Raw genomic sequence first — 19,605 nt, forward strand, 5'->3', positions numbered from 1 at the left:
AGAAATCAGGAATATACCCAGAGTAGAAGAGAAGAAAGAAATAAGTTCGAGCGTTCAGTGATCTTAGATGTTAGATTAATGTGTTAAGTAGGTGTCAAGCCAACACAAACAAAAATAAGCGTAAAAAACAGCCGCCCAATGTATGCAATATCGAATTAGAACTATAGACAGCTATTTGAAATGCATATTGTTATAATCATCCCACAGGTCTACATATGCAAATAATCAAATATGATGCCATTGTGTACAAAACATTATATTTGATAATAGCACAAATCAAAGAGCAAGAGTTGATGACAGTTACAAGATGATCTAAAAAAAATAAGTGAATTACAAATAATGTTAAATATATGTTTATTATATACATTCAAATCCCTACAAAACACAATAAACAACTCCTATATTTCTTCCTCTAAAAGCCACAAAAGAGAAACTGGAAAATCAGCTACTTAATCCATATATTATTTATTATTACCACTTGATAATGTAAGGTTAGTGTCAAACACAGATATAGCCATTGTTAAATTAACATCATGTCACGCGATATAGCCATTGTTAAATTAACATCAGGTCACGCGACTCCTTTGTATCGAATGTGTTCTCAAACTACAGTCCTTCACCTGCCAGGGGTATTATTGTAAATTGAAAATTTGTAATCACACAAAAAAATCGAGGTCAAGAATGCATTCACAACGTTACATAACGTTGTGAATGAGTTTGCTTCCTATGCTTCCCACATACATAATATTTGATCCTGATTCTTTGAAAATATTTATCGTTGTAAATATGATTACAAATTCCATTGATGAAAAAGTAGTTTTTACATCGAAACAGAAGGCAAATCGGCAACCAGTGTTTTAAAAACTACATCGATAGATCTTGGAGCCATAACATTACTATGCATGACCCGTTGTACACTTATACTCGGCTAAGTAGCTCCACAGCTTTCAAGCGTGAGGAAACCAAAAGTGTCCAATGCATAATAAATTTGTTTGACTCGTTTTAAAAAACATAGCGCGTATTGATACATAGATAAGTGATGGATCAAAATTGCCACCTCTAACTATTTGGTATGTTTTATAAATGTACCTTGAGGGCTGATAAAACGGATAAGAAATCTTTGCAGATCCTAAGCAAAGCTCTCTCTTTCGCAGACACTTTGACAATTTCGGTCACCATTAAATTCACTTCTTCAACCTGAAATCTCCAACCGCAACAACAATTTACCTTTTTTTAAGAGTTTTTTTAACCTCAATAATCAGTTTAAAGAGTCACAAGCGAAATACCTGTAAAGAAAGTGAGTTCATTGATGAACCCATTGCGTGCATCACATCGAGTGCTGAACTTATTGCATCTTTCATGCTTTGGAGGTCAGCCTAACAAGATTAATATCACCATAAAGTTTTGACCTTGTGAGTTCTTGAAAGACATAATCATAAAGTTCTGATCTTGTTAATTCTTTAAAAAAACCATCATGAAGTTTTATTTTTTAAGTTCTTAAAAAAAAGACCTTCATAAAGTTTTTATTTTTTTAAGTTCTTACAAAAAAACTTCATAAAGTTTTTATTTTTTGAGTTCTTGGAGATCACCATCATAAAGTTTTGATTTTTTGTGTTCTTGAAAATACGTTACGATAAAGCAGATTACAAAAGGAACATACAGTTGCTCCTGCACCAACGGGAAGGCGGAGAGTGCTCGCCTTCAAAGCTTCAATGGCTCCAAGCAATGATATTGAATGGTTTTTATCTAAATAAGCCCAATCTTCAAGAAAATCCATCTAAATTCATTCAAGAATAACAAAAATTAGGCTTTGAAAAGTGTGCAAGCATCTACGACAAGAGGGCGAAGATAATCCAGCTTTGTTAAGCAAGTTTACAATCAAAGTACTTTTTTATATTAATGAATGAATCATCATCATCATCGTACTCAGTATATCCCACCAATAGCAATGCTATGGTAGGGTCTGAGGAGGGTAAGATGTAGACAGCCTTACCTCTATCCCATAGGGATAGAGAGGCTGCTTCCGGTGAGACCCCCGGCTCGATAGTAGTTTTGCATCAAGCCTTGGACATAAGGCACATAGCACTCAATCATCGGGACACCGGCTGATCGGTGCATGTGCCCTTGTCTTTCGGCTATCAACGCCACCACATGATGCCTGATTAACCTTCCGCCACTTTTAACGTTATTTTCACGAGATTAGTAAAATAACGTCAAAATTAGTGCAATTTTACTTTTGCCCACCCGAGGGTTCACACATATATACATTATATGCGCGCACCGCAAGCACGGCGTATATAATGAATGAATGAATGAATGAATGAGTGCAATTTTACTTTTGCCCACCCGAGGGTTCACACATATTAATGAATGAATGAGTTAAATAAAATGGTGAAAAACTTTAATGCAACTAAACACTAAAAGTTTGATAAAACTAATAGGATTAGAAGTGGCAATTATAATTTGTTTACCAAAAGGTTGAAATTTGTAATTTGATATTAAATTCATCTAAATATGAAGCGTTTACATCAAGACAAAGGGCAAATGGGCAACAAGCTGCGCCGCAAGCCCTTTTTGAATAGCAAATTCAGGTTACTTATGAGTCCTAAGAGTGCAAACAAGCCAAGCCGAGCCCTCGAGCTTGGCTCGTTTCGAGCTCTATTTTCAAAGCTCGGCTCGTGAGTAGATTTTCAAGCTCGGGCTCGGCTCGTTTACTATTTATCAATTATTTTTTATATAGTTATAATTATTTCTATATATTTTTTTCTATTATAATTTTAGACAGAATTACAAATTTTGTCCTTTAAAAAAAGCCAAATTACGGTTCATGTCCTTTTCTAAGTTTCCTTGCAGGCGGTGTACTTTAAACTTTTTTTTTCTACATGTTATGTCCTTTACGCTAACTGGGTTAGAAAAACTCAGTTAAATGCCCTCACGTGAGGCGCATGTGAGGGCATTTTTGTCTTTTCGTCTCTACCTGCAACTTCTTCTTCTTCTTCCTCTTCTTCTTCTTCATTTTTGGATTCATTTGGATTCATCTTTTTATCAAACAAATCATCCAAAACCCGATGCAACATTTGGATTCATCTTATCTGCAACATTTGGATTCATCTTTTTATCAAACAAATCATCTTTTTATCAAACAAATCATCCAAAACCCGATCAAAATCCAGACAAACCACCCGTTCCATAACCGGGTACGCTCGATTCATCAAACCGGCTTCCGCGAGGATCTCGAGAACCGCGATAACCGAGCAATTCGACACCCGAACACCGTGTTGTTTACTAACCCAATATAAAACCCTAATTGCGATTCTGGGTTGGTGTCTAATGGAATAAAGAAGCTTAGCGAGCAAATGGGGTTGTGTAATGAGTGGGTTTAGGTGTTTCTGTAATGGGGTTTGGGTTAATTTTGTCGGGTGTGAAAACGCCCAATTGGTTGATGAAATTAGGGTTTTCTTGAAATGGGTATTGATCGGGTTTACACAACCAACCTTGCACCACAACAAAACCCTAAATCAGGTTGTGTAAAGCCGATGGTGGGAGATGCGGCGGTCGTTATGCTGGAGCTTTTGGAATTACAGCCCAATCATGGTATTATGGTGGAGCTTTCGGCGACTTTCATCTTTATATCAAGAGGGATGAAGAAAACTATAGAGAGAAGGGGTAGGGAGGCAGAGATGGTGGTGTTTGGGAGATGGCGGTTGAAGGTTCGATGGTGGCTGGTGTTGGTGTAAGGGTGGATGGCGGTGATGATGGTGGCCGGCGATGGTGGCCGGCGATGATGGTGGTGGCCGGCGGTGATGCTATTGGATGCGTGGAAGTGGCAAAGAAGGGGTGTTAATGGTCTTGGGTGGGATTTGTTTTCTTTTTTTTTTTAATTTAAAGATACACTAAAATTACAATTATGCCCATCACATGTCTGCCACATGTCATACTTAACTGAGTTTTTCTAACCCAGTTAGCGTAAAGGACATAACGTGTAGGAAAAAAATGTTTAAAGTACACCGCCTGCAAGGAAACTTAACAAAGGACACGAACCGTAATTTGGCTTTTTTTAAAGGACAAAATTTGTAATTCTGTCATAATTTTATGTATAAAATAATATATATTATTTAGTTAGTTTTATTTATTCTTTCATAATATTAAATATATATTTTAAAAAATTATATAAATGATAGGCTCGTTTAGACTCGGGCTCGATTGAGCTCGGCTCGATTGAGTTTTTTAACGAGCCGATCTCGAGTAGCTCGCAAGCAGCTCGGCTCGTTTGCACCCCTACTTATGACTTGTCTAATTTATAAAAGTTGAAAGAAAAGAAAAAGGGTCAAACAAGTAGGAAGTCACACAATCACAATGTGTATCTAATGTGAGCAAAATCTCAAATTTGTTTAATATAAATTATTAGATTGCAATTATAATAATAAAGTTTTTGACTTTTTGTAATCGTATTTAATGTATTGGTTATTAATAATAAAGTACAAAAAAAATGGACTAAAAAGTATCAGTGGGTCAAACCAAGCTGACCCATTACACTCCCCACCCATTATGTTATGCCAACCCTAATTAGGATTTGTCATCACAAACAAATCAATAACTTTAAAAACAAAATACCAAACACAAACATTTATGCGGTCAAGAGTTCGCCTAGATCCGTCATACATCAAATGTAATTCTAGTACTCTTACATTAAAGGAGTGGTTCCATTTATATGAATAATACCAACTAAAAGTGTCTATGAGAAACAAGTTGTGGCATTTGCTGTCATAATTAAAGATGGCAATTTTGACACGTTTTCTTGCATTCCAAATAAGTCAAATAAAAGAATTAGCTAAAAAATGAAGCGGGTTGAAAGGCGCTTAAAGTGTAATTAATAATACATAACTTAAAACTACTCATATAAATGTTTTAGATTATTATTATTATATAGTTATATAGGTTTATAATCATATTCGAGGACTTAGAAGACGGTTACATGGGCAAAATCTTAGATTTGCAACATCTTTGGGATGCCAAGATTTCTATTGCTAGAAAAACACTTTAATAAAATTGCATAATCTTTGTCTCAAAGATATTCTTCGATATGGAAGCACAATGTTGTTTATTATTTAGGCATTTAGTTGATACTCAGCTTTATTAATGCGCACTTAGGATTTAATATTTAAATTTGGAAAGTTGCATTTCAACATATTAAATACATTAATAAACTTACTTGTGCCTTAAGAATCGATGCCAACTTCAGCTTTTGCCTCAGCAACTGCAACCTGTGTCTCTTTTTGGTCACAGAATCACGCAGATCCGACACTGTGATCCACGCATTCCACAGATTTTCCTAAACACAATTTAAAAACTTAAAATAAGTTTAAACATAAGTAATATAAGTTGTTAAGTTATCATACCTCAACACTATGTTTCTGCTTTAGTATCATATCTTCATTTCTAGCGTTTACAAACCGCCACTGCAATTGACGATTATACAAAAGCCTCAAAACATGTGCATCAAAAAACCGATTTTCACCAACTTTTCCTCTTCTAACATCAACAGCAAAACTAAGCACCGACGGTGTCTCACTAATATTATTACTAATTCCACAGATCAAATTCCTTCGCGGGCTAATCATTCCCCTAGACGGTGATGTCATCATAACCTTACTCGGTGATGCAGGTCTCATTCTATTTGGGGAAGCCATTGTTTTTGGTGACAATAACAAATAATTATCACTCGAGAATCGTTTCGAGTTAAAATTCTTTTGTGGGGTACTTGGTTTTGATCCCGGGCTAGTCGAAAGTTGTGAACTTGCATCTTGCAGCCGCCTTATTCTACTATTTGTTTCTTGCCAAAACTTTGGAGACACTATAATCCCACTAGGCCCGATTCGTAAACGAGTCGACCCGTTTTCTTGAACTCCTGAAGTGCTACCGGACGAGACACTATCCGTATCCGAAAACGAATCTTTAACCAAATTCCTATCCGGGTTACGCAGATTAGCATTTAAAACATCGACCGAGTTACTCGAATTACCGAAATCAAGATTTGATTTACATCCATCAAATGAAGCCCTTCGGTTATCCAAATCCCTAACTACATTCAAACCCGAACCTTTCGATAAAACAGGTTGACGGATCCTACCGGGCCAGCGGTGATGATCCACGGGTTTTGTATTCTCGACATGATCTCCAACTTGAGCACCAATTTTCCAAGTGGAGATTCTTTTTCTTTCAGGGGTAGCCTTTCTAATTAAGTTAGGTGATTGTGGGGGCATTTTGGTCTTACTAATTGGTAAAGAAAAGGCTTCACCTTGAAAAGAAACTGATAAACTTCTTGTAGATGTAACCAGAAGTTTATCAGCCGCCGAAAACTCTCCGGCACCACCGCAGGCATTGTTAGGTTTCAGGGTAACGTCCGCTCGCCTTCGGTCGACGGAAAGCGACCGTTTTTCCACCGGAGTAACCGAATTTCTAGAAATTAGAGGTGAAGTGGCCCTTCTAGAAGGTGTTACAGTCGAATTCGAATTTGAAGGTGAAGAAGATATGTATCTTGAAGAAACTGGTCTTGATTTGGGTCTAACTGAGCTTTTAGGGGTGACTACGTCATCATCGGCGGCAACCATCATCACATATAAATGATACCCAGATGAGATTATCAAGAACCCACCTCACATTATCAAGAAAAAACCTAATTGTCGCCGAAAAATTCTAACTTTCTGCAAGATAAAGATCAAGAGCCATATGATTAATGAAACCCATATGAGATTATCAATAAAAACCTATTTTTCTCCTAGAAATTGTAACTTTTTTCAAGACAAAGATCAAGAACCATATGATTAATGAAACCCAGATGAAATATCAAGACCCACCTCACATTATCAAGAAACACCTATTTATCTCCTATGAGCCTTTTTGCAAGACAAAGATCAAGAAAACCATATAAATGAAACCCAGATGAGATTATCAAGGACCCACCTCACAGTACCAAGAAACACCTATTTTTCTCAGAAAAATTGCAACTTTTTGCAAGACAAAGATCAAGAAAACTATATAATCAAGAACCCACCTCACAATATCAAGAAAACCTATTTTTTCTCAGAAAAATTGTAACTTTTTGCAAGACAAAGATCAAGAAAACCATATAATTAGTGAAGCCCAGATGATATTATCAAGAACCCACCTCACATTATCAATAAAAACCTATTTTTCTCAGAAAAAATACAACTTTTTGCAAGACAAAGATCAAGAATCATATAATTAATGAAGCCCAGATGAAATTATCAAGAACCCACCTCACATTATCAAGAAAAAACCCAAATTTCTCCTAAAAATTGTAACTTTTTGCAAGACAAAGATCAAGAACCATCATTATAACCTAAATCCCCAAATGGGTAGTCAAAAGTTTGCATCTTTATTCAGAAATATGTGTAAAATTAGCTGCACAGCATTACAATATTGATGAGTCTGATGACTGATGACCGTATAGTGTTTAAAGATTTATTATTTTTTATAATTTGTAGAGAGAGAGAGAGAGAGAGAGAGAGGAATGAAGAGGTGTTTGGGGTTTAGTGAATCTTTGGAGAAACGTTACGCTAAACAAATCATAATTTCTTGTTTTTAAGCATGTTTTTTTCTTTTTTCGTATTTTAGTGGTGTTTTTTGCAAATAAATAAGCCGACAAAGAATCATCTTAAATCCTACCAAAAATGTACTTATGGATTATTGGTGTTGATAGCGAAATCTATGTATTAAAAAAGAAATCTTGTTATATTTTGGGGTATAAAGAATAATAAATAAATTAAAAAAGAAAGAAAGATAAGTAGATGTTGGTTTAAAGAACAAGGACGTGTCGCTTTTTACCTGTTGCATGTGATCGGTCTAAAAAAGGGTGTAGAATATTAGATCATGGATGATGCATTCTTATATCTACTCCATCTATTGTTAGGTAAATTTTAGTAATTACTTTTTTTTGTTATAAAGTTTTACTTGAAATTACAATGTTGAGAATGCACAAGGGGCATGCTTCATGAATTGGAAAAATTGGTGTGTTATTGTGGTATTGAAATAAAAATATAAAATGTATTGTTTAAGATTCTGGAAGTGGTTGATGGTTAAACCTGTTGATTTTGTCTATATATTGGTAAGTTGGTAAACAAGCACGGTAAATGCACAAGGGGCATGTTTTCATGAATTGGAAATATTGGTATGCTATTGTGATATTGAAATAAAGGTATAAAATGCACTGTTTGAAAATCTGGAGGTGGTTGATGGTTAAACATGTTGATTTTGTCTGCATATTGGTAAGCTGGTAAATGAGCACCTTGATCCTTTATCACCGTTTCTCTTTATTAGAGCTGAGAAGCTCTTATTGTGGTTAAAAAAGGTTGTTTCAATGGAATTACATGGTATTAACATTCTTAACGGTATCCATTTTTTCTCACGATTGTTTCATGCAAATGATGTAATATTATTCATGGGAGAAAGGTCGGTAGCAAGCTTCTATGAGTTGACGAGACATCTGAGATGTTTTATTCGGCTTCCGGGATAAAGATTAACTATGAAAAAAAGTAAAAACCAAGGTTTTTTATGCTAGTGTTGACTCATAGTGGAATGAAGAACTAGTTAATAATCTACACTTTCAAAGAGGTTCTACTCCATCAACAACTTGGGGTTAACGATGGGAGCAAATAAGAATCTAGTAAGAATTTAGAAGCAAGTCATAGAATCATTTGAATCAAGAGTTTCGATTTATGTATATTAATATAATCTATGGCGTTCAAAAAATGAGGTAAGATTGGTTGTTTCTCATTGGTTTTGTTAAAACTAATTGTTTTGTTATGTCCGGCCAATTTATCAATCACCAAACATATGACACGACGATTATTGGTTAAATGAGACATGTCCACTCTAATTTTCAGAACACTTATAATAAGGGTGTTCCTATACGAAACACTCTCACACGACCCGACAAGAACATTATCTCGGTTTCTAGGTTCACAATTGTAGGGATAACTCATTAATAAACAGGGATGTCTATACACAACCCCAGCTACTGGGATGAACGCTGGTAACACAGTTTTTACAAACACTACCCCGGTTACCCAAGCCGGGGCAAGTGAAGTAAATTTTACGAACACTACCCCAGTTACTCAGGCTGGGGCAAGTGCAGTAAATGATCGCCTACTGGGATCCACTGATACCCAGGTTGAGAAACGAAGACTCCCCCGCCAAACTCTCGATGAAGTCAAGGCATGGGCGGAGGCACGACAAAAGGAATTCCAGGCTGAGTTGGACGAACGCTTGCGTTCCGTCCAACAGGCTGACGAATTCGAAGATTACTTGGATGACTCGGAGGAATCCGACTCCGACGCGAACCCTCGCCATAGGGCAAAAGGGAAGCGTAAGGAAATGGAATCCCAACCGAAAAGGCATTTTGGACAAGCCTTCAAACCAAAAAGCACAGGTGGAAGTCCACGAGACTTCTCCAAAACGTTCAGACCAAACATTGCAAATGCAGGAACGTCCAAGTTTGCAAGGGACATTGCGGAAGCAATCGCCCCAAAGAGTGCCAAACAAATGCCTAACATAGGCACATATGACGGTATATCTGATCCAGACGATCATTTGAACAGGTTCATAGCGGGGGCAACCGTCAGCAATTGGACGGAACCCACCTGGTGCTACATGTTCCAAATGACGCTTGTTGGGGCTGCTAGAGCTTGGTTTGATCGTCTACCGGTCAACCACATCTACGACTGGGCAGACTTCCAGCAGAAGTTTAGCCAACACTTCAGCCAGCAACGGAAGTATACCGAGGAGCAATGGACAATCCTCAAATGCATACGAGAAGAAGATGAATCTCTGCCAAACTTCATCACTCGCTTCAACTCAAAGAAGCTAAGTTTGGGCAATATCAGCGAAGATCTTGTTCGCGCTGCCTTCATCCAGGGCGCGCACGACCCAGAGCTCATCCGCACCCTAACGGGTAAAGATGGCATGCCATCCACATGGGATGCCATCATGACAGCAGCAAAACGCTATGCGGAAACGGAGAAGCAACTGGGTAGAGATCTCCCACAGAGCACAAACCTCTACACTCAGAAGACGAGAGAAGACAACGTCCTCACCGCCCGACTAAATAAAAAGCGGAAGCAAGGCATTTGGCAGTCAAGGGTAAACTTTGACACCTCATCCGGCTTGCAACATCGATTGGGCGGAAGGGATAATGCACACCCGCACCGGAACTCCAGATGGACGCCGCTCAGCAAAAGCGTCACTGAGATATTCGCCACTGAAGAGCTCCCGTGGCCAAAGCCTCCAATAATCCGACATCGTCACGATGCTGATCGGAGCAAATACTGTGACTTTCACAAGACAAAAGGCCACAACACTGAAGAATGCACAGACGTAAAAGACATGGTCGAAGCATTTGTCAGAGATGGGACGCTCGCGCACCTCGTGGCGCAATAAAAGCTGAGCAGGCGGGTGCGTATAGAACCCCAGCTGGGGAAAACACGAAGCAAAATTCCGGCTTCAACATCGAGACTACATGCTGCGTAAAGAACGAGATCCCGAACCAGGTGCGTATCGGCTCGATGGCACTCCCATCCCAACAACATGGAAGGGAGCTCATTTACACAGTTTGCATGTAAATCAATTCCAATTTGTAAAGAAAAGGCCAAGAGCCACTTCTAATGGAAATGATTCTCTTTAAGAACATCGAAGCTGATGATTTTACATTTATACTTTTCTGAACACTAATATGCCGGTTTTCACCGCATAATTACGTGAAGTCATTGCGTGGGAAGGCGGTTCTACCCGCACGAACCCAATAACGTGACAAACCTTCACGCAGGTCAGTTGAAGGGGAAAAAGTTCAGCACCCAAAAATGAAAGTGTCGGTCTATCCGCACCAATCATAACGAGGAAACTGAATAAAAACCTATCAACAACCGCGCGTCGAACGGTTAAACTATGCAACACTGGTGACGGCACACATTACGTGAAGTCGTTGCGTGGGAAGGCGGTCCTACCCGCACGAACCCAATAACGTGGCAAACCTTCACGCAGGTCAGTTGAAGGGGAAGAGTTCAATTATCCCATTAAATGAAAGTGCCGGTCTATCCGCATGAATCATTAAAGGAAACTGAACACTAACCTATTGACAACCGCGCGTCGAACGGTTCAAAACAATTCTTAAAAAGGATGAGGAAAACCTACACGCAGGTCAGATAAGGGTAAAGTTTTGCCATCCTACTAAGTGCAAGTGACGGTTCTACCCGCACAATCACGAAAGAGGAAGCAAAGCTTCACACCTATTATCAACCACGTTCAAAGGTTAACTTATCCTCAAAGGATGAGGAAAACCTACACGCAGGTCAGATAAGGGTAAAGTTTTGCCATCCTACTAAGTGCAAGTGACGGTTCTACCCGCACAATCACGAAAGAGGAAGCAAAACTTCACACCTATTATCAACCACGTTCAAAGGTTAACTTATCCTCAAAGGATGAAGAAAACCTACACGCAGGTCAGATAAGGGTAAAGTTTTGCCATCCTACTAAGTGCAAGTGACGGTTCTACCCGCACAATCACGAAAGAGGAAGCAAAACTTTAACCCATTATCAACCACGTTCAACAGGTTAACTTATTCTAAACACTTGGAAAATTGCTAATTTAAACTAAGTATGCAAGTCATAAGTTTATAAAGCAAGGAACCCAAAGAAGGAAATAACAATCTTATACGCAAAAAGATTTATATTTCACAAATGAATTATTACAAGAATGGCCGGGTAACTACCCGCCTACGAAAAGAAAAATAAATACATCCGTACAAGACTATCCTAGCAATGGGAAGGGATCTTCGGGATCAAGCCTCAGGGCCGCCTCCACTTGGACCCGCTCCATCAGAACGGGCCGGTTCGAGGAAAGCTTTAAGGATAGCTAACCCATCATCAGCAGCAGCTACTTGGTTCACCTTCTCCACCACTGGATGCGGGAAGGCAGCATATTGGTTTACTGCTTGGTCATATATGGCTTCAGTGTCAACATTGTACAAAGGGAAGTTGGAAGGCGGGAAGCCTTTCTCAACGAACCCTAGACCAAGCAGGAAGCCAGCCCGTTCCCCATCCTCGTGAGAAGCATTAAGAGCTGCACTCATAGCATCGTCATAGGATGTCTCTGAGAAGACCCGATGCACAACCTACAAAGAAAATACAAGTGTCAAACACCTTTTCTATATACAAAGGAAAGCGTGAAGACGTAAAGCTAAAATACCTGAGGCAACGCTTCTCGAAGAAGCCATTCCTTGGCAACCAGGGCTTGGGTGCAGGCGCGTTCGGCTTCGCTTTTATTGAGGTTGGCAAGTTGCACTTCCTTTGCAGCAGCCTCTTCAACGCCCTTAAGCTTCCGCTCGGTGTGGTCAAGCACGCCCCTCTGGTCCAGGATCTCTTGGAGCTTCTTGGCATCTTCCATGGCCAAGGCATCATGAGCACGTTGGAGAGCCTCTAATTGGGCCTTGAGCTCCTCGTTCTCCATGCGTAAAGGCTCAGCAACGGCTTCAGCCTTGGTAGCCCTCTCAGTCGCGTTCCTCGCAGTCTCCTTAGCCAGCCGAAGCTGTTCGTTAACAGCTTGGGCAGCCTTGGAGCGGGCCTCGAGTCGCGCTTGAACTTCAACCTCGAGGGCCTTGAAAGCCTTCTCCTTCTCCGCAGCAGCTGCGGTCAATCGTTGGTTCTCCTCCCGAAGAGCACGCGCCTGAGATACATCCTTGGCGCGAGCTGCTTTCAACTTGTCGTTTTCACGACAAAGCAGCTCGACGCGCGGCTGCATCCGGGCTTGGAGAACCCGAAGCTCATTGGTTAGCCTACCCTCCTGGTAGCTAGCCATGGCTTCCCCCAACGCACCATGGGGAGCAGCGTGGCGAGCCCATTCCACGCACTCCACAGGGGTGCGAAGGGTTGTTCCTCGGCGTATGTTCCATCGCGGAACATATACTTCATTGGAATCCGACACTGCAAAAAACAAAAAAGCAGTTAGGAAAAGATGATAAAAATAAGTTAAAAAGGGCCAAAGGAACCCTACGCACCTGTAGGGTCTATAACAGGCCGATAGCCGCCGAACCCATCACCTGAACCCAAAGGAAACCCATCCAAAAGGTCAGGCAGATGGGAAGGTGGCAAGGATTGGCGAGTACTCCCATGCGTACCTGATGAGCCGGCCGTCGGTGCCGGTGGCGGGGGCATGGTGGCAGCCGCCGCAGTCGCTGCCGCAGAATCCGCAGCAATCGTAACCGTCGGCTCGGTGAAGGACGCCGTAAAAATCGCACTCACGGCCGGCGGTGGCGTAAACTCGGCTGGAACAGTCGGCTCAGAGTGAGCAACTGAACCAGCAGGACCAGGCGCAGGCGCCTGGGTCGACGCCTCAGGTAGGCTGACCAAGCCTACCGTCATCGGCGGAGAGGTACTACTCGGTACTTCACCCTGGAATGCGTCAACATCCACGCCTGCACAAGAAGATAAGTGTTAATAAATTTATGAAGTATGATAAATCTACAAAAAGAATGTTTGTACTTACGGGTTTTCTTGAGCCTGAACGTACGGAGGGGCGGGGACAAGCCCGATGGAGCCGGTCTCTTGACGCCGGTCACCGTCGTCATTGGTTCTCCGGAGGTAACAGTCGTAGCCTCCGGAGCAGTGGTCTTCTCACCACCGGGGTTCCCCGCCACCTCTTCACTATCTGACTCGGTGTCAGATAGAAGCACCGGATCAGCCGTGGAGGCCACCTTCTCCTTTCCTTTCCCTCCGGCAGCCTTCTTCTTCCGCACAAGGGGAGGACCATCTGCGGATTCCTCAGAAGAAGACAGGATGTAAGGAAATCCAGCAGCGGGTACAGCATTGAGGGGTTGAGGATAGAATATCGCCTTACCTGGCCGCCGGTGGCTCAGGATCTCTTGGCCCGGCGGATAGACCTCCACAAATCGATCCGCCGTTTGCTCCAGGATGGGCAACTCATTGTCGTCCAGAGCACGAGTGCCCACCCGCACGGGACCGTCAGCTTCCCGCGGGAACAGGAGCGACTCCAAGTCATTCCCCTCTGAAAGAAAAGAAACAGTTAGAAGACAAACTAATATCAGCAAGAAAGACAAGACATACCATAAGGAATAGAGTTCAAACCGTATTCGAGAAGAATGGGAAACCGGGACGCATCCTTCCATACCCGGCTCATCCCCAGCATCACCATCCCGGACTCCGCAAACCGGTAAACAGGAGATTGGACCCGGGATATCTTCGCGAACCACTCCGCCTCCTGGTAGCTGGAAGCGTGAAGGCTCGGAAGCGCTTGCCCCTTCTTAAACTTCATGGCAATGGGGATGGCGCGGGCAGAGATGTAGAAGAACTCCCGCTTCCACGATCGGAGACTGCGCTCGGTCACGCAGATCTTCAAACCCTTGATACGGGTTGTCAGAGTGTACCACCCCTGGACGCACCTCCAAGTATAGAAGGTCATCAGGCGGTCCACGTAGGGCTCAATACCCAGAATCCGGCACACCCACTCGAAGTGCCGGACCTTGGCAATTGCCATCGGATGCACCTCGGTCAGGTGCACACCGTGCCTCTCCAGGACACGGTACATAAACTTTGTCAAAGGAAACCTAAGGTTCCCATAGACAAAGAATGCAGCATATACCCCGATCTTGCCACTGGGGGCATCGTACACAGTCTGGTGGGATTCAGGAAACTCAGGCTCAAGAGACTCAAGCATGAACTTCCTGACGATGTACTGGTACTGATCGACAGGTAGAGCACACTGGCACTCGCCAGCAGTACTCCTATCGTCGGCTACAGCTTCAGCATCATGAGAAGACATTTTGCAGAAAGAAGAAAGTGATTTCGGGAAAATGCTTGCCTGAAAAGGGGAGTATTTGCCGGAAATCACTAAGAAGAAGAAAGGTGAAAGTGTGGATTACAAAGAGGCCTCTCCCCCTTTATATACTAATCGCAATTAATGCGGTGAATTTAATGCGGAGGAGAGAGAAATCGAATGTGCAATGAAACTATGACACGTGGCAAAAAGCAGGCTGGCAACAGCTGTTGACAGGACGTGTGCCAGTAATTTCGCGGCCACGCGCCCGAAAAATCGCGCCCACGCGCCGTAAAAAGCGTCTGGAATGACCATATAATGTCACGTCACCATAACTTCCTGCACGTCCTGACACAGTCAGAAGAAACTGTCGCACGACGTTTCAGAGGTTTGGACTGTTCCTACCTTTCCACCAACCTTTCGAATTTCAAAATTCAAAATTTAAAAATATTAAAAAGTAAGCGGGAAAATACCCCTTACCTTGGCAAACAAGTAACCGTAAGACGGATGCGGGTACAGTGTAAAGGCAAAACCCTTCACATACCTAGCACCCGCAGGGAATTGAAGCCAAGTAAACCTTGGCAAACAAGTAACCGTAAGACGGATGCGGGTACAGTGTAAAGGCAAAACCCTTCACATACCTAGCACCCGCAAGGAATTGAAGCCAAGAAAACCTTGGCGAACAAGTAACCGTAAGACGGATGCGGGTACAGTGTTTAAGGCAAAACCCTTCACATACCTAGCACCCGCAGGGAATTGAAGCCAAGTACCTCGGCAGCCAAGTAACTATAAGACGGGTGCGGGTACAGTGTAAAGGCAAAACCCTTCACATACCTAGCACCCGCAGGGAATTGACGCCAGGAATACCTTGGAAGTAAAGTAACCGTAAGACGAGCGCAGGTACAGTGTTAAGGCAAAACCCTTCACATACCTAGCGCTCCGCTGGGAATTGAAACCAAGAAGGATCTTCTGGGCAATGCTTGCGGAAACGGAAATAACATCCCCGCATAGCGGGAACGTCGAGAACTACGTTGTTTGAAGCTCCAGGATGGAATTGGTGGTTTTAACATAATTGATCACTATGTTCAAAACTACCAAAACCTCATGGAGAATCCACACAAGTGGGACTCAACGCTCCTGACTTGCGAGGAGGTTACAGCCTACCCGCATCATACCCAAAGACCAAGCAGGAAACTCGGGAATTTCTGCAAGTGACAAGGACTTCCGCGGGAAGAATCCCTATGGAAAACCTTAAAAAACCCTTTTCAAAACCCTCTGCTTAAAGTCCAAAAGTTCACCTCACTTTATTAAACACTCATGAGAAGAACATTGGACTGGGGGGACTTGAAGAGGTAGGTCCCAGCAGAGCCTAGTTGGACCCGCAAGACTCACCGTGAAGAGGGACGTCTGCGCAGAAACCAACTGGATCCGCAGGACCAACCATGCTCAGAGACGTGACGTCCTTACGCGCAGTACGCAAGCTGGTCCCGCAGGAAATGCCTCCCGATGGTGAAGGACTCCGCCTGTCCCCGCAGCCTCGGATACAAGCCATCAGGGAAGGCCACCCGCGCAGCAGGGCTACACGCACAAGGCACTTAGCTCTCCATCACTCAGTGTCACCTGAAGGAATGAGCGAAGCCGGGAACTATCCCGCACAAGGGCGGGAGGGGGAATACTCCCGCCCAAATAAGCCAGTCCGTACGATACAGGAAGATCTTCTGTACTGTACCTGACGAGGTATGGGAAAAAGATCTGACTAAAGATACGACAACTTATTGACAACAGTATGGCGAGCAGCATGCTCCTGCACTGTATGTCACTATTAGCCGCTGCCTACTCACCAACTACTGCCATACCACGTGCGTAGCCGTCAGTTGGTGGAACAGGAATAGTATACAGCAGGCCTGGTCGCTATCAGCCGCTACCTACCCACCAACTACCAGCAGGGCACGTGCGTAGGCTACTGTTGGTGGAACAGGAACACTATTCAGCCGGCCACACCTCCTTGGAAACCTACCTTCGGCTATAAATACCACAAATGGTATGATCATCTCATCTTATCATATCTTACTACATTATCATCAAATTATACCTGATATCTGCTCTAGCAATCTCTTAATATACTTTTATATTTAAAGAGCAATCTAGTCTGATTCTCACGCCGGAGGGTGGTCACAAGGAGGAACCCCCCCCTTCTCAGTGACGAGCTCACGGTGTTTGTTTTGCAGGTTATCAGAAGAACCATCTTCCAAGGGTCTAACCCCTCGTGGGAAACATCTCTCCAACCCCCAGGTTACCAGTAATCTGACCGGGGTCCGGTTGGTGTTTCTTCAGATGTCTATACAATATAATTCATATGTATATGTAATGTTTTGTTTTAGTTATATTGGTTTTAAATAATCCTAACTATCACCTTTTGGTTGTTGCCGGTTCTAACTAACGAAATGACTGGTGACAGTCTCATCTTTTAACATGTCTGTTTCCAACGGTCAACAACTAACGGAAGCGTGACTCCGTTAGTCTCTAGCTGTCGGAAAAACGATTTTTTGTCGGAACACCGCCACCTGAACACCACCACTTAACCACCACCGCTGTTGACCGACAACCACCACATGAACACCACCACCTCCACTTGAACATTGTCGTTCACCTCTACCCGAACACCACCACCACCGATGACCACCACTATCTGATCACCACCACTAACAGTATCCACCTGAAAAAGGAGTTTTCTGGCCAAAAACGTTTTTCCCGCGACAACCACGGAGGGTTTCGGTGATTTCAATAAATAGAGTTTTACGTTTCCGTTAGTCATGGATCGTTAGAAGCAAACATGTTAAAATATGAGTCTATCACTAACCATTTTGTTTGTTAAAACTAACAGTGATCAAAAGATGATAATTAAAAGTATTTAAAACTGATATACCTTACTTTTGTAACTATAAAACTAATAATAATAAATTCTACGTATTTAAAGTATTTAGTGGGGTCAATCTTTACAAGACTACAAGCATGAAAAAAGTGGAAAGAAGTATAGACTTGAAAGCTTTATAGATTCCTTCTAGCCATGGGATCTTTGCTTTTCTTAATCATAATTTAATCATATGTATTAGATAATTAATCACCTTTTTATTTCACTACTTTATTAGAAAAGTAAACTAGAAATTAAACAAATACGAAATTCGGTTTACACGTCAATGGTCTAGAAGTTAGTGTGAAGCAAACCGCTTTATTATTAGCACCACAACCTCAACTTTTTATTATTTTTTATAAATATATACGCAAAAACAAAAATTACGACAAAATTAGATTGTGTAACGGCATGTAGAAGCCGGCAAACAAACTAAAGTACTAAACATTGTTAAATATACTATATAACATTATGTCTTTTATCACTATCTATACGGCATACCTTTAACATATATATTTGTTTGTTTCTTTTTTCCTTGTAAGTAGGGACGGATTTAGGAGGCTTGAGGAGTAGTCCCAGGTTACCCTTAACTTTGTCGACAGGGTCGTCTTAACATTGATGGAAGCCTAAAACAAATTAAAATGTTGAGGCCTTTTTCAAAAATCTATTTGATGCAAACCTTTTTCCTTTTTCTGAACTTGAAACCGGCAATAATAAACTAATAAGTTTATAGTTGACGGAGTTATAATTATTTTTTTTTTGTTTCTTTAACCTTTTAGAATGACCCGATTCAAACTTTCAAATTCTATTTAACATTATAAAAAATATAACTATAAATAATCTAAGAGTCTAACTATCGGCCGCCATTAGCTTATATCCTTATTTTAATTTTATTTTATTTTATTTTTTATACGATAATACAAAGTTGAATCATCAATAGTATGGGTCTCACTCTTAACTTGTGGCCCATCCACAAGTTCTTGATATAAAAAAAACATTTTTAAAATATACAGTACATAACCCATATAAAATTGGAGGCCTAAAAATAATGAAGGCTCAAAGTCATTGCCTTATTCGGCTGGCCCATGAGCCGGGCCTGTTTGTCGGCGAATTGTAGATATTAAAGTTTTTAGCATTCTTGGAAAACCAGTATGTATATTATGTTTAATAGTTTAATAACATCATCTGAAAATGTTAGAGTGGCTAACAAGCATCACCAAAATCTCTTGGACCTCATCTAGATTTTTTATACCAGTATTTCCAGAAAAGAAAATTTTAAGGTTACCTCTGAACTTCTCTTCTAGATCCGTCACTAATTGTAAGTAAATTATGTAACATGTAAAATAATGATGTGGTTTCGTTTTTAATAACATTAGAGAGTATAGTTTTAAAAGATATAAAAAGAAAAAGTATGAGAAATAATAATGGTGTTTTTGTAATATTATTACAAAACATAGTTTTTACTCATAATGGCCAAATTTTAAGCATGTAAAATGTATGCATCTTTAAATGTATTATTGCATGTTAAGCTAGTATGCAATGCTATGTACAATTCTGCTAAAAATATTACAAGAAAGTTAGAAATTACATAGTGAAAACAAGAAATGTGTAATAAGCATGAAATAATAAAGATGAAAAACATAAAAAATTAAAGAGATTACAATATACCTGAGTACATATGGTGAGTGAGACATGGGAGCTTACAAAGTTAAATAATTCCCTAGTTAATGTATCTATACTTGTTAAGGTCACATTTTATGGGATGGGCCGTCATTGTTTGTTGGACAATTCATTTTCTTGCTTCTAACGTATCCTTTGTTGCTCCCGCCATCTTCTCTTATCTTCCTAA

At 41.2% G+C, this 19,605-nt stretch overlaps 1 protein-coding gene across 2 annotated transcripts; it reads right to left on the reverse strand.

Annotated features, from left to right (window-relative positions):
* Positions 1 to 549: 549 nt before the first annotated feature.
* Positions 550 to 7,444, reverse strand: LOC143630607 (QWRF motif-containing protein 2-like). 2 transcript variants are annotated; one of them, XM_077099579.1, is made up of 7 exons: positions 7,281 to 7,444; positions 5,400 to 6,704; positions 5,213 to 5,332; positions 1,661 to 1,777; positions 1,287 to 1,376; positions 1,090 to 1,197; positions 550 to 620 (listed from the first exon to the last, which is right to left on the reverse strand). In XM_077099579.1, exons 2-7 carry the CDS (start codon positions 6,612 to 6,614, stop codon positions 567 to 569), a joined length of 1,704 nt encoding a protein of 567 aa, XP_076955694.1. In that variant the 5' UTR covers positions 6,615 to 6,704; positions 7,281 to 7,444; the 3' UTR covers positions 550 to 566. The 2 variants fall into 2 exon arrangements, with proteins under 2 accessions (XP_076955694.1, XP_076955693.1); XM_077099578.1 differs by lacking the exon at positions 7,281 to 7,444 and having other exon boundaries at positions 5,400 to 6,738.
* Positions 7,445 to 19,605: the final 12,161 nt, after the last annotated feature.

This window comes from Bidens hawaiensis, unplaced genomic scaffold, assembly GCF_021521415.1.
Source record: "Bidens hawaiensis isolate Kalapana, Puna unplaced genomic scaffold, B.hawaiensis_p1.1 tig00005770_1, whole genome shotgun sequence".
Taxonomy (NCBI): Eukaryota; Viridiplantae; Streptophyta; class Magnoliopsida; order Asterales; family Asteraceae; genus Bidens; species Bidens hawaiensis.